Below are 21,753 nucleotides of genomic sequence, written 5' to 3'. Positions count from 1 at the left end.
ATCCAAGGACGCCACATTTCAAACAGATAACAAAAATTTTAAGTAATTACCTCCACCAATATCGAATTTCAACACTCAAATCGCGATCAGTTCCTGAACTGAACACGACGGCGATACCCTCCTCGCATTTCCAGATTTCTATTCGTCACCGTAACATGACTTCAAATTTGATTTTATGATTCTTCAGGCAATCATAAAACTCGGTTAGTAAAAATTATTCAATACGAACCGCCATGTCTACAATCCACGTGGACTAGTTTGCTGCCGTTTCATTTCTATGTATTGGTTTTTTGGTCATTGAGAGTGCCTCCAACTTTAAATGTGCACAATATCGTTTACTTCGACTATACGTAAATAATCGAAACCACTAATTTAAATCCGGTGGTTAGAGCCGAGAGGCCGGATGATCGATTTTTACTGCCTATCGTCCAACCCGTGCCAGGAATCGCACGTTGATGTGAATTTCGAAATATTATTTCCAAAGAACGCAATTATGTGTCTAATTTAACACCTGCCGTTTACGAAAGAACACGGAAATCGAGCGTTTTTGTTCAATTTTTTTTGACAAATCATGTAAAAACTAACTCGTATTTTCAAAAAATCTCACGTGCTGCATGAGAGGTGACTTGAATATTTTTGTCAAAAAGTCAATGAGTTCCACAAATCAATTGTTGAATTTAATATAGGCCAGTAAAGTGCAAGAAACAATAAATGACTTTATCATAGGAAAAATATTGAAAAAATATTCATTTTTCACACCTTAAGAACGTTATTCCCTAGAACCAACTTTCAATAACCGATTCCTGTAAAGAAAGAAAAGTATTGGATAACTTCTTCACGAAATAATATTTTTAAACGTTTGAAATCTTGCGCCTGTGCCCTCAATATTTCTCTTCCTCCTATATGAGCTGAAATTGATTTTTCCTGGGAGTTGTTAATTTCCGCTATTCCCTGATACTTCTTTGAAATACAACTCTGTATTGATCAATTAAATTGGTATCTAATAGTTACCAATCACTCCGACCAGTTTTATATTGTCATATTGACGTTCCTGAAAGTAACTGCAATTGTTGAAACTATTTGAGATAATCTGAATTGAAAAAAGTATTTTATAGAACTCCAAAAATATGGCAACTTCACACTGTTTTCCGTACAGACCGCACGACTATATGTATGGTGAGTATGAATGTGAACATAAATGGAATATCTTTTTCACAACTGATTCAAATTTCTCTTTCAGATCCAATTTTTACAGTATCAGGTCCCATTGATCACTACAAGGCAGCAATGGTCGCAAAACTGTCGACAGCAAAATTTGTAAGTACCTACAAGAAATTAAAACTAAATGTATTCATTTGGTAGAATAGATATTTCTGAGAAATTGAAGTGAACATTGAATATTGGTTGAGTTTGGGCTGGTATTCTGGGAGACCATATTGTCCATATTTTATTGATAGTAAACTGAATGGACAAACGTATCTTGAACTTCATAATGCAACTGTGAACTCCAGAGTCACTCAGTTACTTGAAGACGATGACAGTCTACTTGAAGGTCAGCTCCCTTTCAACAAGATGGAGCTCTTCCACATTTTGTTGCACCTGTATGGCAATTTCAATTTCACATGGAGATGGAATGGAAGGCGAAGACCAATAGAATGGCCAGCTATATCTCATTATTTATCACCATTAGATTTCTTTTTATGGGGTCATTCGAAATCCAAAGTTTATATTACACATCTAAATTCTCTTGATGATCTACGCAGGAGAATTGTTGTGGAAGACATTTCGAAAATCGCTTAACCTTCGTATGATGATTACATTTTAGGTGATGAAAAATAATCTTGATAAAACTTAGTTTTCATTAAAACTTCAACAACACTTGATCGATCCTCTATTTCAGTAGGATTGAATTCCCTTGAAAATGATGTATCACAAGTATAATAGTCCCATTGAAAATTCTGAAGTACGGGTTGCTGGGGATGAGGGAGTTGACAACACAATGATGATGTATTCGGTGAAAGTGTTTCCTCTTGAAATAAAAATCGACGGGTATGAGCGTTTTTAAAGTTTTTCACGACTTCGCAGTTTAGGGGGGTGAGAAGTTTAGATAAACATATGGAGCTAAAGAAGTTTTACTTCAGTCGTGTGGTCTGAAGCACACTCGCTTTTTTCTGATTGTGACCATAACCAAACAACTAAAAAAATTGTATTTTCAAGCAAATATGTCCGATATTTCCTAACATGTTCTCCGACCTGCCAAATCACCCGAGAGTTCAACTAGTACGAAGAAGGACACCTCCAATTCTTCCCTACAAGGATCCAAATAAATCCATCAAGCCTTATGATCCAGCTTTGAGCCGGCAACCAGACGTACTAGGTGCAGATAGATTAAAATATTTTTGTCCAATCGTGAATTTTCCACCTAAAGATGCTCTGCATCAACACGCTCTCACTTTCACTATAGAAAAAGTCGAAAAGAAAGTTTCTGCTCATGCCAGCGACAAGAAAAAGGAAGTTTCCGTCGAGACGAAATTTAGAGAGTCCAGTGCGCAAACTGAACCCTGGGAGCCTCCCTATAAGATTATTGGAAAGGGAGATCCGGAGATCCTGAAATTGGAGTTTTTGAAATGGGGTATGTACCAATAATAATTACAGATATTTAGAATGAATAGAATGAATCTACAGTATATATCACAAGTATGAAATAAATAATAATATTAATAATGTTTATTTTCAAAAAGTAACAAAATACAGGAAGAAAAATGGTATCCAACTTTGAAAATAGACATGAAAGATCACTGAAGCTTCAAAAGCTATTGCGTGATTTAGATAGTAATAATTATATGGTATAGAATAAAAAAGAAATACAGATCATTAAATTAGGACAATTACATATTAAAATATTTACATAGGTAATATTCAACTAATTTCATAACTCTTTTATTCGTTGTTCTTTGTCTAGGTAGGATTATGGGTATTATTTTGGTAGGTGGGTTATCATGGTCAGATGAATGTAGTATTTGGGTGATTCGGGGTGTAATTGTTTATTGTAGAAATGCTATCTATGAAGTTATTAAATATGTTCCTATTTGTAGTGCTCATCCATTGTTTCACATGATATTTAGAAGAAGTGTAACATTTGATAGATTTGAGGTTTTCTGGTAGTAAATTGTATATTCTTGGTGCAAGATATTCTGCTGAGCGTTGACCGGCTGTTTTATCGCAGGTCGGAACTTTCATGTTTTCATTTTTTATTGGAGTTTCATAACGGTGGTCGATGGGTGTTACCTTAATTTCATTTTTGTGGATAGGTATATATAAGAATTCGTTGACAGAATATTTGTCTTGTATCAAGAATATTGGTCTCTGAAAATAGCTAGTCACTGGGATATCTTATGTTCTTCTTTAATTCTCAGGAACCATTTTTGTGTGGTACTCAAATTATGTACGTTATTTTCTGATACATCTCGCCAACCTAAGATTCCGTAAGATACCTGGGATTGCACAAGTGCATAGTACAACTTGTTCAAATTTTATCATATCCAAGAAATAGACCTCTCAATTTGTTTTTTTACTTGCTCGATATGTAAATCCCATCTCAAGTGTTAATCAATTGTTATTCCTACAAATTTCAAGTGACCTTTTTCTTCTATACGAGTGTTATCTCCAATGTCCAACGTTCTTAAGTTTGGAAGGTGATTTTGGTCAGATGTGAAAGGTAGATAGTATGTTTTTTGACTGTTGACTGTTAGGTTGTTGCATTAGAACCAGTCACGTACGTTACTCAAGTCTTGTTCTGTTGTTGTTTTCAGATTTGCCCATGTTTTCCCCTTGTAGATTATTGCCATATCATATATAAATTAAATGACATTACTCATCAGTTTGTCAGATGATATGGCAAACAACAACAGAACAAGACTTGAGTAATGTACGTGACTGGTACTAATGCAACCTTCAAGGGACTGGATATACTATGTCGTACTAACCGGACGACGCACAAAACGGATTAATTTTGTGGTAGTAAAGTGTACATTAGTTCGTTAGTCTTTCATTTAGCTGTTCGGATTGCTGATCGATAGATGAATAAAACAATTTATAGAAATCACATATGCTTTATTTTGATAGTTCTTAAATATCCTAATGTACAAACATAATATAAGTACTTACATTATGTACTGTAATACAAAGAGATCAATCAACTATTTTGTTCGGTAGTAACAATTTCGTACAGCATTATGAATTCGGGACATCTTTGTTTTCATAACCTCATCATCCAAGTTAGTCAAACACATTGAGCGTTTCCGTAGTCTTCAGAGCTTCAGACATACTCAAGGTTGGATAAATCTCCTCTGGTGCGTCATCATCACCGTCATTATCTTTGCTATTCGCGTCGTTGGTAATTATATTTTCCACAATGTTTTCATCAGATGGTTCCTCACAAGTGACAACAGCATCATCGACACACGCGCATTGTTCAAAGTCCTCGTTTGTTATGGGTAACTGTAACAACCCAACTGCTCATGAGTAGAAGTCCTTACACGTTTGCATTTCAAAACATTGGCATTGAACAGCAACTCGATCTTATCTTTATTCTTTTTAATTTTTTAATTGTGGATATTGTAGAATGGGAAACGCCAAACTCCTTTGCGAGGGCTGCATTTGATTCACCGGCTTCTAATCGGTGTGATATTGCACTTTTTTCTTCACTTGCAAAACACTTTCGCTTCACAAAATTCATTTTGTCTAACTTCATGAACTTACAAGTGACAAAGGCTTTATACTGGAACCTCTGGCGTAAACTCAGTCTATTAATATCTGTTAGTAGTACCTATCAATAGAGGTACCTAAGAAGAGGGAGTGCGCCGAGGTATTGATGCGCAGATTGTGTAAACAAATCGTTGCGCGACATTTTAACCGGATGTATTATCATGAAAAAGTCTCGCTATAAGTGGTTGGTCTCTTAAACCGGAGTCGCACTAAACGTATATTTTCTCAATAACTAAATATGAAACTAAACTTGAGTAAGCATTATCGTCGCTGTAAACGGATAGTCGTTATAAGCGGAGTCGTTATATATGAATTCTACTGTACATAGTGAATAATAAAAGTCCAAGTACCGTACCCTGTGGGACACCTTAAGTGACACTCCTAGGATGGCTTTTTATTCCTTCAAAGATCTTAAATAATGAATATCAATAATAATTGTTTCAATATAAATTCCAACATTTTTGGATGTTTCTGTTAATAACAAATAAGAAAAACATTTGTGCGCTATTCGCTATCAGCTGGTTTTGAAATACAGTTTTGTTAGTCTTAGTCAATGAGCCAAGAATTAAGAATTAGAATTTTTTTCAAAGACGTATAAAGTTGCAGAAGTGAAGTGGATGTTACAGCTTTAAAAAGCACTGAATAAGTAAGAAGTTTATTCATATTGAGTTAGGTATCTGCCTAGATACCATATTAATATCTAAATTCTCCCATAGGAGGAAAAACTAGCAAATGTGCTTTGATCTTTGTACTTTAATCATTCGAAATAAAGACATATTATCTCTTTTTAGGTAGTGGACTTCCGGCTGGTATGCATGAAGTCCGTCTAATAGAAAGAGCGAGAATGAAAGCTGCTTGGGAAAAATCCATTCAACCCGATATAAAAAATGAAAATTCACTTGTTCAATTTCGAGATTATCTGGAGGCCTTGGAAAGAGATGAATGGGCATTTAGGGAACAAGAGATTCGCGAAATTCAGGAACTTCGATTACAACTTCTTGAAAACATGTTGAATGAAATTCATGAAAAGTCGCAAACGAGAACTCAAATGAAACTTAAACATTTTGCGGCTAAGAAGGAAGCGGAGAAAGCGGAACAGTTGGCTAAAATTCGGAAAAAGACGGCGAGAGGTAATAATACCTTTAGTGCAACTAAGATGATACAGTACAGTGACAATAGGTTACTTACTATAAATACTTACAACATATATGATGAACCTACATTGAACGTTAGCTCAAGTACGTGGATATAAGTTATCTAGCCAGTTTTCATTTTCAGAACTTCGAAAACTTGAAACTCAAAGGAGGGGAATCAGCAAAAAATATCATGAAATTAATATAATCGATGAGCATATGGATAAGAAATCAGAAATATACGGCCCGCTGATAAGGTACGGTGAACATCCTAAACGCTGGCATCAAGTCATCGATGAAAAACTTAAAAAGTACAAAGCACAATTTATAGGTAAATATCACATCTATCTTTCAAGTGTTAGTTTTTTATTTTTATATCATCTCCTGATGAAGCTAACATTGTTAGAGAAACGTGCATCGAGAGGTGTTTTTGTTCTAGTATGGGAAAGGTGTTTTTTTTCAGATTCACTCTACGCCAGAGCTTCCAACGCTTCAAATTGTGCATATGGACGTATTAAAGTAAACTTCCATAATAGCAGACACTGAATTCTCAGAAGTATTATTGCATTAAAACGAAAACTTTGTTGTCAAGTTTGTGATTCTATATATTTTGTCATCATTTTTCTATAATTTCCGTACCTAATCACTGCAAGGCACAGATTAAGGTAAAAACGTCAGTAATTTTTATAGTCTAGTTCTTTCAAGAGTTTTGTCCGTTTTTATGAGTCTACTTTGAACCGTAATAGCTCAGTGAATACCATTAATACCTATACAGTGATTACCGTTAGACTCATAATGTTTCTACATTCATTATCATTTCCGTTGTCATAGAAAGCATTTAACCATTAAACATGTTTACGACATATTGAGCGTTTGACAGTTCACTATTCAGAAGTTTGACTTTGAAATACCAGTACCTTCAACAAATAAAACTATTAGGTTGTTTCACAAGTTTGGTCAGTTTTCATGAGTCAACTTTGAACTGTAAAATCAGTGAATACCTATTCAATTTAATCGAAATAAGCGGCATTTGAATCAGTGCTTTTTTGCCAACGTAACACAAGTCGATAAATTCCGTCACCATTGTTTGTGCACTTGAGCACTAAAAGTGTTCATCAACTATCGGAAAAGTTGTCCTTCTGGACAATAAATTCATTGCAAAATGCAATTACTACACTCAAAATAGGATGAATTTCCTATACAAAGTATCTAGGAGACTGGTATATTTTAGAGTACATCAAAGAAAAAATTAATCAGTTCTAAAAATATTACCCTTTCAATTTAAACAAGATTCCGTTGGCTGGGATTTAATCAAATAAGCGAATAATTGTTATTTATGTGCTGTCATCGATGACATGGGTGGATTCGACCCATTCCATAACAGAAAACTCGTAATTATATTGTGTAGAAATCCTGTGAATGATATCTGATTCGATTCTATAGGAATGTTTGGAATACAAACAGAATAAAGAAAATAGGTGTTTTAGAGAGGGCTTTTTCTTCCAATTTGTGTCTGAAAGTTACTTCTTTGCATGCTCTACACATCTTTGTATAAAGTGAATTTTTTGAAATTGATTGCTTCCTTCCTTTTTTTTGGAAGATTGTCAAGATTTTTCGGTATAAAGATGGAGTAGAAGAAAGCCAAAAACTTTCCCAAAAATTAATCACTCCTAAATATATAACCTTTTCAATTTATCTATTTCTAGTAACATTGAAGTTACCTAACTGAAAAGTTTTCTTAATTTCAATATCTCCTGAGAGTACCCATACCTAGAATCTGATTCACATTGACAGTATCATCTTCAGTCCTTCGTCTAGTATCCTTTTCAGTTGATTTTTAATGTCTCTAATATGTCTCTCGTGTATTTCTTGAATAGCAATATTTACTTTGGCTTCAATGATATAATTACTGCCGTTGATCAATTCCTGATATTTCCTTCCACTTCCACTAGTTTATTATCGATTCCCAGCACTTTATCAAGTCTTGCAATGAGTTTTGGGACTTTTTCGAAATTCGTTTTGGTAGTTCTACAAAATTGTATCATATTGCGCTATATTGTAGCAGTCACTTTTACTTCAGAGGAACTGAGCTCAACACACTTTTCACGATGATGAAGCGAACAGCAGTCACATACCACAAACGTATCCTTCTTGATAACTTCTATGTTGCATTTATCACACTTGGCTTTATCATTCATATTGCCCATCATATAAGTAATGTTAATTGCTAAGTAACTTTGAATCCACTGCCTCTCATTGTGATACTCGATAGACCAATAATATTCAGAAAATGAAGCATAACTAGAACTCAATATTCCATTGTAGAGAATAAAATCCGGGGTGGTAGAACAAAAGTCCTCACGGTCAACACACATACCACTAATGATGTCTGCCGCAGTAGCAGACGGTTTTTAAAAATGTATGTGTTGCACACTAAGAAAGTTAAATTTTGGGATGAATTTTTTATGCAATAGCAAAGATACAATTTCAATCCAAAATTTTTCAGTTTCTGGATTGTTTCACGAACGATCTTAATACTGGTTGTTTTGTTGGAACCCAGACCCCCGCCAAAAGTTGTTAACTATCTCTGCTCGACGTATTTTGATAGAGCAGAGAGAGTGAATAACTTTTAGTCAATGTCAACAAACCACACCTGATATAAGACAATAAAGTGCACTCTCTTTCTTACCACTGTTTGAAGTCAGTTTTAAAAACACTGATCATTTAAATTATTCAATCTTTATCTGGGGACCTCATAATCACTATCATATATAAAATTGATTAGATTTTGGCAAAGTTGCATATTTTACAAGATATCAAAAAAATTAATGTTATTTTTTTAGATATAGATATACCGGGTGTCCCAGAGCTTTTAGGCCAGCAGATATCTCAGTCACCTGCAGAAAAAAATTGAAAAAAAATATGTATATCATAGAAGACCACCAGCACTTTCATGTAGCAGAGCAAAATCCACCCCCTCGCGAGCAACCCCTGCGAAACCACCCCTAACTTTTGTTTTTCAAATGGCAACCCCATGTTGTTTGTCGTTCAACTGACAGCTCTTGTTATTTCTTAACCAACGATATATCATAATTATTCGAGAGAATTGAATACGTTAGTGGGTACTATTAACTGGACTGATCGAATTGTTCTGCATTGTAGACATCAGAAAAAGTGGACGCTACGCAGAAAAAGAGGCGATAAAATGTTAGAACTTTTTGTGCTTTCTTTCATTCCTCTGATATCTGGATGACACATTGCCATCAGTCGTGATATTGTTGTTGTATATCAAAATGCCTTTTACCTTCACTCCCAACGAATACGTTGATATGCTTTTAATTTTTGGTGAATGCCGAAAGAATAAACGTGCTGCGGAGAGGCTGTATGGTCGGCGCTTTCCTGATCGTCGACAACCAGGTCGTAATACGTTTTCGTATGTAGAAAATACCATGCGAACGGGATCATTTCCAGGAAAAACAGATCAAGTACATCCTACTCCCGTGCGAACTGAGGAAAATTGCATAAATGTGTTGGCCTACGCCGAAGCACATCCTCATATTTCGGTTCGTGCATTGGCGGTAGAGATTGGGATCAGTAAGTCATCTGTGCAAAGAATTTTCAAACAGTACAAGTATCATCCCTTCAAAATTCATTTACACCAAGGACTCAGACCTACCGATTTCGAAAGACGAACGGCATTCATTGCTCACATTCAAGTTTTAGTCCATGACAATCCAAACATCCTCAATCAAATCTTGTGGGTGACGAATCCCGCTTCCATAATAATGGTACTGTACATCCTCAATCAAATCTTGTGGGTGACGAATCCCGCTTCCATAATAATGGTACTGTTAATCGACATAACATGCACTATTGGTCACAGGACAACCCTCACTGGATTAGAGAAACCAATTTCCAAACAATGTGGGGTGTGAACGTGTGGTGTGGTTTACATAATGGACGACTCATCGGGCCCCATTTTTTCCAAGACACTTTGACGGGCCACCGATATTTACATTTCTTGGAAAATTGTTTACCTGCCCACCTGGAAGATATTCCACTTGAAGAACGACAACAAATGTGGTGGCAACAAGATGGTGCTCCTGCACATAACCATAATGTAGTTACTACATTCCTCAATGATACTTTTCGAGACCGTTGGATTGGAAATAGTGGACCTGTGCGATGGCCTGCACGTTCTCCAGATCTCACGCCACTGGACTTTTTCCTGTGGGGATATCTGAAACGAGTTGCCTTCGAAACACAACCAATGAATATTGACGATTTAACCCAAAAAATTTTAGAGGCTTGTCATACCGTTACTCCGGAAATGATTAGGGCTTCCTGTACTCGCGCGCTGATTCGGCGACTTGAAGCATGTGTGGCAAGTGCTGGCCAACATTTTGAACATTTTCTGTAGTATCATGTATCAAAATACAGATGACCTTAAACATCTGTATCTGTATCTGTAGAGTAGGGAGGGTGAGTGTAAGCCCACGCACTTAGGCCACATGTGACCCATTGTACATCCTCCCGAGGAGTTGTCCTCCTAGGTCGTCGTCCATCCTGTCCTTTCCAGGAAGGTGGACAGGTCGCTGGGAGACATCTCCTTTATATCGGCAGGTGTAGGCCAAGACTCGCCGAACACACACTCTCTTATTGACGATAACTCCGGGCACTCGCACAGGACATGCCTGACAGTCTCATCTTCCTGTTCACACATCCTGCATAGAGGTGTGTCCACTAGCCCCATATTATGTAGGTGTTTCCTTAGCTGACAGTGGCCAGTCAGAAATCCTACTGTAAGGCGTAGATTTTTCCTGGTCATCGCCAGATATTTCTTCGGCGCCAGCTTCCCAGGGTCGCCCAAGGTGATCCTGGCAAGATTACATCCTTTGATTTCATCCCATCTCTTTAGAGATTGAGCATGGGTGTAACTTTTGACTAGTTCCGCAATTGTCGAAGTCATCAGGCCGTGGGTGCCACTTGGTCCTAAAATTCTTAGTCCAGCCGCTTCCTTGGCTAAAGAGTCGGCAATGCGATTACCTTTACTCCTGTTGTGCCCTTTAACCCACCTCAGGATAATGTTATTATCTATCGAGGCTTTGGCTAAATCTTCGTGGCACTCTAGTGCTAGCCCTGAAGTAACACGGTGTCTGTTCAAGGCTAATAGTGCTTGTCTGCTATCAGTGCAGATTGTAATGTTTTTGCCAGAAATTCTTTTCTTGGTTATTTCTTTTGTGGCGATTGAGATACCAGCCAGTTCTGTTTGGACCACGCTGGTATTTCTTCCCATTCCCCACTTAATCCTTAGGCTTAGTGATCTGGAGTACACTCCACATCCTGAGCCTTCTTTGGTTTTTGAGCCATCTGTATAAATCCGTATTGCATTTGTAACATCTGACTCTGTGTTCTGCTTGATTTGTATTTTGTAGGGTTTATTAAACACAAACCTGGGTTCAATTGCATCACTTGTTGCCTGCAGCAGAGGTTGCGCAGTAAGCGCTTTCTGCCACAGGCCCAACCTCAATCGACCCATTCCTACTTCTAGGTTTACACCAGCCGTGTGCAATCGTACCATGGCCATTAACGCAACCTCCTTAACGTACAGGTCCAGAGGGGTCAGACCCGTGATTAATTCCATTGCCGCGGTTGGTGTTGTTCTCATGGCTCCTGTGATGTTTAAACAAGCCAGTCGCTGTATTTGGTATAATTTTTGGATGGCCGTTGCTTGTAGAACTTTAGGTCCCCATGCAATGGCTCCATACGTTAACATAGGTCTTATTATTGCAGTGTAGATCCAGGCGACTACACGGGGTGAAAGACCCCATGCGCGTCCCACTGTCCTCCGACATTGCTCATAAGCCACGTATGCTCTTTTTGCTCTACTCTGTAGATGAGAGTTCCATGTTAGCTTCTTGTCGAGGATAATACCAAGGTATTTCACCTCTTCAGAGAAGTTTAGTTGGCTTTTGAAGATTTCAGGAGGTTTTAAGCTCGTTAAACTTCTTTTCCTGGTGAAAAGGACCATCTCAGTCTTCTTGGGATTGATCGACAGTGAGTGTTCCTTACACCATGTTTCTATCAATTTGAGCCCATCCTGCGCTCTATCGCACAGTGTGTTTACAAATTTGCCGGTCTGCAAGATAACTATGTCATCTGCGTATGCAATTGTGTAGAATCCATTTTTGTTAAGGTGATTAATTAGGGTATCCAGAACTATGTTCCAGAGAAGGGGTGATAAGACCCCTCCCTGTGGACATCCCCTCATGACCAGTCCTTTTACTGTGATGTCTTCTACATTAATACTTATTGCTCTGCTAGAGAGCATCTGGAGTATCCATTCTCCTACTACCAGGGGTACATTCCTGGAGTGTAGTTGCTGGGTAATTGTTGGAAAGGTTGTTTTATCAAACGCTCCCTCAATATCTATGAATATACCTAGGGTGGATTCTTTGTTATCCAATGATCTCTCGATTCTGCCAACCACATGGTGAAGGGCCGAATCAGTAGACCTTCCCGGGGTATATGCATGCTGATTTGGATGAAGTGGGTTGTTAACAAGTACTTCATCTCTTATATACCGCTCACATAGTCTCTCCATGGTTTTTAAGAAAAACGATGTGAGACTAATTGGTCGGAATGCTTTTGGTAGGGTGTAGTCCATCCTACCTGGTTTGGGTATAAATACTACTCTTACTTCTCTCCACTTACTGGGAATATACCTCAGAGCTAGAGAGGCTCTGAATATTCCAACCAGGTGTGGCATAAGAGTGTCCAGTCCCCACTGAAGTAGGGCTGGTCTTATACCGTCAGGCCCTGGTGACTTGAAGGGGGAAAAGCTCGATATAGCCCATCTTATTTTGTCCTCATCAATTACTGTACTAGCATATTGCCAGTCATATTGTGAGGGTGTTATTGGTACATCCGTCCAGTTCGCCGTTCCAGGAAAGACAGAACCTGGGAAGTGAGTTTCCATAAGAATCTCAGCACTCTCCCGGACCTTAAACATTAATATTTCATTTGTGTTTTTATTTTCTATGATTCTGCATGTCACTCTACCTACCATGATACATCATTGACCGAGAAATGAAAAAGACTGTAAGTTGAACCAAAACAAACATGGGCGTGCCATTTGAAAAACAAAAGTTAGGGGTGGTTTCTTGGGGGTTGTTTACCAGGGGGTGGATTTTGCTATGCTGCATGAAAGTGCTTGTGTTCTCCTATGATACATATTTTTGTTTTGATTTTTGTTCTGCAGGTAACTGAGATATCTGCTGGCCTAAAAGCTCTGGGACACCCGGTATAGATGTTTATTAATAGAGCGGGCGCTGTATGGAGTTGACTGTGCAAAATGTGAGGGCCGCATTCTATAAATAGTTTTGAACTCAGAAAAGCTTGCAGATTATGATTCTGGATGTTGCCAGGAGATTTGTTGGTCCATTTTTTTTACCCCACCCTCTTAGATATCAAGTAAATTGACTGAACAAGTGCTTTGAAACCATTTCAATGATTGTTTTAGTGACAAAATTCAATTATTTCCTATGATTAAAGATACTCATAGTTAGTCAATTAAAAAAAAATTAAAAATAAAAACACAATTTTTTTATAAAAAAAATATTTAATAGGAAAAAGAACATTTTAACATAAGTCATACAAAAAAAACAAATACAAATGACTACCAAATAATTTTGGCAGTCATTATTAAGATATTTGCACAACGAAATACAATTTAGTTGTAACTTTTTGCATGAACAAGCCTTTGTTTGACAATTAGATGTACATTTGTAGGGCTGAATCAACAATTCCGTTAATCATCGCTTTGTTAGTTGTCGTGGATACAATTTATCATCTTTTTTTCATAGCCTAATAAGGTGTATCAATAGGCTGTAGTAATGTTTGGTCAGCATTTATCCATATACAGTGTGGTCCACTAAGTGTGCAACAAATGGGAAATTTTTTTATTATCGATTTCCCGATATTCTTGACAAAAGTTGGTGCATGTTCCAAAAGTATACCAAGTGTACCTGAAATGGCTTTATGACAAACAGCATACAGGATAGGCCAAAAAATATAAAGTTCGTTCAAATATGTTGAAGAGAAAATTTGCATAGAATTAAAAGTTATGTTCAGATACGAAGTCATGGCCTGTTATTCGATTTTTTTTTGGAAAATTTTGAAATACCCCCGTATGATACATATTTTTACTATTTTGATTTAATATGTATTTGAAGTACCCACAATCAAATCAGTTTGGAGTATTTTTTATCAAATTGAAGTGTATTTGTAAATTTTACTTGGATTTGTATTTTTTTAGGTGACCGTCAACTTCATGTTTGTTGCAACGATATTTAACAAAACTCTAGAATAAAACAAATACTCTTTTTAACGAGGCAAATACTTCACTAAGTATAATGTTCATATGAATAAACTGTCAAAATCTATCGCGGATAGCCATGAACAAAAAAGAACCAATAAGCGATAGTACAGAAAAATACAGTAGGTAACTTAACTTAACAGGTGCTAGCAATAAAAATTATCGAAGCGTCTCTGTATGTCCACCTTCTCTTTCTATGCATCTAATTGTTCGCTCATAAAATTCGTTTAATGTAGATCGCAACACATTAGCGGGAATATTTCTACAATGAACTCTTATTGAAGTTTCAAGCTCATCAACATTATTAAAGGGGCGACTTTTTGTTTTAAGTATCCCCATAAGAAAGAATCTAGAGGTGTAATGTCTGGAGAACGAGGAGGCCATCGAGGATCGGTATTTCGTTATAACCATTTATTACGAAATGTGCTATTCAGCCACTGAGAAACATTTCTAGAAGAATGGGCAGGACATCCGTCATGTTGGAACCATAACTTTTGCCGTTCTTCTAATACCATATCATCCAAAAACTCTCCTATTTCAGTTTTCAAAAAGTTCAAGTACCTGTCACCATTCAAATTCTCGCGAAAAAAAACGGATCTAGTAATTTATCATTTAATATACCACACCAAACGTTTGTTTTCTGATAGTATTGATTTTTGTTGTCAATAATAAAATCTGGGTTGACATCTGACCACCATCTGCAATTTTGTGATGATAGAACCCCATTTGTTGTAAAAGTATATTCATCTCCAAACAGAATACATCGATGAAATCTCGTTGTTCTTCTATTTCACTCTGAATTCACATGGAAAAATTATATCTCAAATCATAGTCTCTTTCTTGAAATCTACAAATGAATGTAGGTTTGTAAGCACGGTACTTATGTTTCTTGAGAATACGCTTCACAGAGGTTTTTTTATGCCGGTATAATCACCAATTTCTTGGGTGGACCTTCTAGGATTTTCTACTACTGCTTGAAGTACGTCAAGATGGTTTTCTTCTGTGCATAAAGATTTCGTACGCTCCGTATTATGTTCATATTCTAGTGAGCAGGTCTGTTTGAAATTCTTTAAAATTCTACTTACACTTGAATAGCAAATTTGTTTGTCTGGATGCCGCTCGTTGAAAATATTTGCAGCTTCGCGCATTGTTTTATAACCAACCATCATCACAGATTAAAACTAATTCTGTCTTTTCAGTTAACGTTAATAATACTGAGCGATGCATTTTTAATTAAGGATAAATATGGAAACAGGCAAGTTTTAAGAAGCCACACTATCAAACTACAGTATTGTTTTAGGGCGTATGTGTTTTTTGTTCATGGCTATCCGCGATAGATTTTGGATTGTTTTTCAATATCTGTTCTAGTTGAGGTATTGTCAGAATAAAAGAAATTGCATACTTTTATTGACAGTTTATTCATATGAACATTCAGTTAATAAAGTATTTGCCTCGTTAAAAAGAGTTTTTGTTTTATTCTAGAGTTCTGTTAAATATCGTTGCAACAAACATGAAGTTGACAGTCACCTAAAAAAATACAAATCCAGGTAAATTTTACAAATACACTTTAATTTATAAAAAATACTCCAAACTGATATGATTGTGGCTACTTCAAATACATATTAAATCAAAATAGTAAAAATATGTATCATATGGGGGTAATTCAAAATTTTCCAAAAGAAAAAAAAATTCGAATGGCAGGCCATGACTTCGTATATGAACGTAATTTTCAATTCTAAGCAACTTTTCTCTTCAACATATTTCTATATTTTTTGAAATAAGGGTACTTTACTCTTGAATGAACTTTATATTTTTTTGTCTATCCTGTATGGTGTTTGTCATAAAGCCATTTCAGGTACACTTGGTATAGTTTTGGAACATGCTCCAACTTTTGTCAAGAATAAAATTTTCTGCGAAATCGATAATAAAAAAGTTTCCCATTTGTTGCAGACTCAGTGGACCACACTGTATATATTTGTGCTGAAGCTCTTAACAAATGTAAATGTAGAGCATATGATGGGCAAATTACTTTTAATAAATTTAAGTTGAAACCGATATTTTGACAAATTAATTTATACCGAAGCTCATCAGCAATTAATTTTTAATTAAAAATTTAATTAACTATTCGACTGTTAGGTATGGATTTTCTGAATGCCTTAGACTAGTTTGCACAAAATCCAACGATGCAGCTTTTTTCAAGCCCAATCTGCTAGTCGAATCGCAACCACTTAGAGAGTGTAATGCTGGCAAAATACGAGAAATGTTTTCGCCAAATGACTGAGCAGCCAAATGACACCCTGAAATGTATTTCTTCTTATAAGAACCTTCAAACCGTAGACCTAAACAACCTAGACGTGCTAGATTATTTTTTTGATCGAGTCAAATGATGAATAGATTGAGCTAAAGCAATATGCTTTGGAGTCTGTTTCTCAGTAATCGTGAAGTATATATCATGAAACACTGAGCAAAGCTTGCATAAAAATTTGCCAATTATTCGGTAAGTGAATTTTCTTTAAAAATTGTTCAATTAAAATTTCATCACATAAAAACCCATTTGGTATTACTTCAGTACTTAATATTTCTTTACGTAGTTGTTTTGCTACTTGAACAATGGAGTTTGTTGAAGTTATGGTACGAATATGTTCAATGACTTCATCCAGTGGTATGTTGCCCATAGACACCAACGATGATTTCGACAGATCATTCAGATATAAAAATAAAACGTTTTCACCATACTTATCCATGACTAGTGATTTCATATCGCGATTTTCTACAATTGCATTTTTTATTTCAGTGAGTTCAGCTTGTCGCTTAGCTAATGCTGACACTTCAAAAGAGTGAGTTGGTAATTTATGTTTTATTTCATTAATCAGCTTCTCAAATGCCTCTATAAGTATATCATGTGGTATTTCATTTGTAGGTCTACTTGCTGGAGTGGCTGAGTTTCTTGGTAGTCATAGATAATCACGATAACAGTGTTTATGATATCTTACTTCCATTGCAAATAAATCGGCGGGATGTCTTTTTCGGGATTTGTTCCGGAGCACAAATAATGTGTTTTGTTTTTATTTCTTTTTTGTTTACCACAGATTAAACATTTTAGATTTTATTAAATTTTAAATTTGTTCTTGATGACCTTCAAGTGCCTTAAGTACCTGACACACTAGCTTCTGCAGAGCAGGTAGAAATAGAAACATTCTCCTGCTTTTGTAATGCCAGTTCTCGATGCCTTATTTTCTCTTCACTAATGTAACTTGCTTTACAAGTTGATGCCATTTATATTCAGTAAAGTCTGCATTATTTTTAATTTTCTCACTAATGTCATCTTTTCTCCAATCTGCTGCTATCTGAATATTTATAAACGATTATGGTTTTGGATTCATCACTAAATTACCCGTTTCATCACAAAACAAACACGAAATTTCGTTTAGTTTTCGTTTCTTTATATTTATCAATTGTAAAGACATTGTCCACTTGTTTGTTTAAACAAAACACTAATAAAACACTGAATTACAAGAAAAATGTGAATACGAAAAAATAAACTGTTATGCATCACGAAATATTTTCTACTGACTATTACGAGCGTTATGACGCATCGACGCTTGGAGAAGGGCGGGGGAAAGGGAAGGGACCATCACAGCTGCCGGCAACATGTGTGTAGGGTCACAGGTAAAAGAATTTGAGCATTTTTGCAGGTCCTCACATTTTGCATACTCAATGTCCTTAGGCGCTTGCACTATAACTCTTATCACCCTAATTTATATGACATAAGTTAGGCCAGTTATAGATTGAAAACAGAAATAAAAAACACCTGAAATATTTGAAACAGTAGAACGGTAAAAACTAAAATATCAACATAATGACTGAATAAATTCTTTTAGTGAGTAAAATGGTTCGACCTGTAGATACTTTTTTATTTCTGCTTTGAATTCAGTTTCTTTCATTTCAAACTTGGATGTTAAACAAGTCGACCGACACTCTGTATGAAAATTCCATGAACATATTCCAATAGCCCTTTGAATGTTCCTGCGGATAAGTATGAACAAATTTTCAATATCTTAACCACTAAACATTCAAAAATGGCATTTCAAGATTTCCCATTAAATACATCTTACATACATCCAAAAAAGTTGCGAGTATATTTTTTGGTATAATTTAATGGCACTCTAAAATTGACAATCGATTCTCTATCTTTTGAGTATGTCTATGAAGAGATTCAAATTTGAAGAGCTCTGAAAACACTTATTACATATAAATTATATTTGAAAGGTCAATTCATTATTTTTCAAGGTGTGGAAAACTTCAGTACATTACCAAGATGGATTGATCAAGCCACAAAGATCGGCAAATATGAACTACAATCCAAATGGAAAGGCAAAGGATTATGTATTAGAGAAACTAAATGGTCTGCTCCTGTTCTGAAAGAACTTCATAAAGAACTCAAAGGTGATCACGTGAATCAAAATTGACAAAAAAAGATCTACTGAGGACATGTTATTACATTTGAAACTTAGGATCAAGTCTTATTGCAAGACAGTAAAAGTGGAACTATTTTGACATTTATTCTTCTAGGTCTTCATAAAGAAGATGTGAAACAACCTCTCTCTTTGCGAACAAAGGTGGAAACTACAATAGAAGATTCAAACACTCCAGAGGTTGAAGGTATTCCAGAAGTAGAAGAACAGAAGTACCAAGCAGCTATTCTACTTCAAAAAGTTATAAAGGGCCGAGCTGCACAAATAATGGTAGAATAAGATCTTTGTTGAAAGTTGGAAATACTCTCATAGTATTTTGCAGATATACGAAGGTAGAGATACTTGCAAGGAACTAATACTGGAACTAAAACATTCAGTGGGGCTGCTGAGGGCACAGAAAGAGGAAAAAACAAAACAAAAATTCAAAGTGAAGGCTCAACAAAGAGAAGAGTGTATTCAACTGAATATGGTAGAGTGTATGTACTCTGAAAGATAGAATAAAATTCAATATTTCAATTATTTTCAGGTTCAAAGGCTCCAAGGATCACTTGGAAAACTTCAAGGAGCTGTAGTTGGCACCCTACTCGACTTTCTGAATAAGGAACTGAGACGGCTTCTAGAAGAACGGAAAGCACATGCTATGTGTTTACTGAATGAAAGAGAGAGGTATATACGTGAGGCTGCAGAAGGTGGAAGACGGCAAAAAGAGTTGAGAAGGAGAAGAGAACATGATGAGATGTTTAAGCAAATAGTCAAAGTCACTCAAGAAAGTGTTGATGTATACCTTCAGGATATTATAACAGAAGGGATGGAGTTTGCATCAAATGAAGAAGCAAATGAGTATGTCCTAAAATTGGCACAAAAAATTGAGAAAGAAACAGATGAAGCATATAAAAAGTAAGAATGCTTTAATGAAGTGTCTCATTGATTTCTCAATGACCAATAAAAATTATTTGTTGTGTTTCAGAGCTCACACTACTTCAACAGATAAACAAGATGAAATGATTGCTGACCTCATTCTTCATTTTGTTTTACCAGATGTGGAAAAAAAAATTATTCGGGACAAGATTTCAAAACAACAAAAACACAATTTGAAAACTATTCATGAAAGCATTTATTCCAAATTTGAGAGTTTACCCAAAATTGGTAAGAATTGAAAGCGCAACTAGTTTATTTTTCTATAATCCTATCATTCCACAGAGCCAGAGCCTACCGCAAGCATTATTGTATCTGAAGTCATAGATAATATAGAATCAAGGGTTTTCAATACAATATGTGATCAGTCAAGTCCATTAGAGCTGTCGAGCTTGAAGGAGTATAAAGATCCTTTTGAAGAATATTTAGCTCGACTCATGGCTGATGAATGCAAATATGATGAGGATCCAGTTGGAGATATTAATGAATCTAATGATTCAAATGAATTCGAATTTCGTAATGATATATTAGAAACTATTACTGAAGTTGATTCAGAAAGTAGTTCAAATAAAGAAAAATAAAATATGTCTTGTGCATATATTTTCATTAGGTGAAGAATAATAAAAATATAAAATTACAGAGGTATGAATGTTTCTATTTAAAAAAACTCACATCATATTTCCCAATCTTTTGAAATCAATTTTCTCTAATTGAACTAAAGGTCTAAGCTGTTCAGCAAAAACCTTCATATCTTCTCCAATAGCATCTTGACCGAAGGTGCTAACACAGATAACTCTACTAAATAACTTTGAGAGATAGGCTCCACTCCTTCAACAGGTTTGTTACCCCCCATTTTGAAAATTTTTGAAACTGTGATTTTCATTCTACCTTTCCTAAACATATATCCTCTTGCAATATACTCAAAATCTAATCTGCATCCAAGTTCTGTCAAAAAGTCGATGATAGTGGAACTGCAAGCCATGTCAATGCTAGAACGCACAACTGTTGGTCTATTTTTATCACCTAGCTCTTGTTGTCCAATATATCGTAGCTGAAAAGGTGTATCAGTTACATCTAGCGATCTCCTTACTCTCAAGGCAAACACAGACATTGGGGTTGTTGTACCAGTATTTGCAATCCTCAGAGAAAAACAAAGTTCGTGGTCATGAAATGATTCTGGGCCACTATCAACGTTATCACATAGACCCCTTAAACGATGCAACAACACTTCAACATATTGATCTAACACTGAACCTTGTAGTAAATATTCTTGATTTGGAATAATATTGCACTTAAGAGCAGCAATCAAAGAGTCCATAGCATTCCCGGGTGATGACATATTGAATTTTTCAAGAAATAATACTTCAATAAATTAGATAATATACTTGGTATATATTTTTATGTTTACTGCCACTTCAGTTTCATCTTAATGAATTTATACTATTTGTAGGTAGAATTGTACCTTATTAGGTAAAGTTAGTCCAGGTACAGGTAGTCGTTACCGAGGTTACCACCACAGGCCACAGAACACTTAAAACTTATGCCTAATTAAAGTTATCACAAAACATAATATTAAGCATTTTGACAGGTAGAATCGAAAAATCTAGTCTAATTTGAATCTGATGAAAACACTTTTCTCAGACAAAAGCACTGTATCTAGACGCGTTTTTCGCTAACCCAGTTAGCATCATCGAAAGAAGAAAAATATTTTTTTTTTCTTCACAAGTTACCTACAATATGCAATGTCCTCTGTTTTATTATATTTTGATTTCAATAAATGTTTTAAATGAAGCTGTGAAAATTGGAATTGACCATTATCACGTAGATATGGTCAGTCTCAGGTGTTTCATTATTGGTATACTGATATTTTACATATAATATCATTAACACAGTTTATGCACCATATTCACGTAAAAATAGCTTAACAAGTTTCAGTCAGTCAGTCTCATCGACATAATCTTAAGGTCAGGTAATGCTAGGTTATGGTTATGTCGATGGTCAGTATCAGGTGTTTCGTGATTGACATACTGATATTCGAAATAAAGTATTGAAAAGACGGGAAATCTCAGAGTAACGGATGTCTTAT

At 35.7% G+C, this 21,753-nt stretch overlaps 2 protein-coding genes across 2 annotated transcripts; one reads left to right on the top strand and one right to left on the bottom strand.

Moving 5' to 3' along the window:
- Window positions 1-1,017: 1,017 nt before the first annotated feature.
- Window positions 1,018-20,310, top strand: LOC111510604 (cilia- and flagella-associated protein 91). The gene is made up of 11 exons (XM_074171924.1): window positions 1,018-1,176; window positions 1,241-1,317; window positions 2,218-2,632; window positions 5,559-5,897; window positions 6,046-6,231; window positions 18,568-18,723; window positions 18,850-19,022; window positions 19,075-19,221; window positions 19,279-19,649; window positions 19,720-19,898; window positions 19,953-20,310. Exons 1-11 carry the CDS (start codon window positions 1,128-1,130, stop codon window positions 20,246-20,248), a joined length of 2,388 nt encoding a protein of 795 aa, XP_074028025.1. The 5' UTR covers window positions 1,018-1,127; the 3' UTR covers window positions 20,249-20,310.
- On the bottom strand, window positions 20,251-21,209 carry MED18 (Mediator complex subunit 18). Its single transcript, XM_074171926.1, is given in 2 exon segments — window positions 20,251-20,442; window positions 20,445-21,209. Coding segments are annotated over 2 exon segments (669 nt in total). The 5' UTR covers window positions 21,007-21,209; the 3' UTR covers window positions 20,251-20,335.
- Between the last annotated feature and the right edge of the window lie 544 nt (window positions 21,210-21,753).

Source organism: Leptinotarsa decemlineata, unplaced genomic scaffold, assembly GCF_025532065.1.
Source record: "Leptinotarsa decemlineata unplaced genomic scaffold, Ldec_3_MD MMD2_tig00000035_RagTag_RagTag, whole genome shotgun sequence".
Classification (NCBI taxonomy): domain Eukaryota; kingdom Metazoa; phylum Arthropoda; class Insecta; order Coleoptera; family Chrysomelidae; genus Leptinotarsa; species Leptinotarsa decemlineata.
The sequence above is the reverse complement of the archived record's forward strand: the minus strand, read 5'-3'. Positions and strand labels throughout refer to the sequence as shown.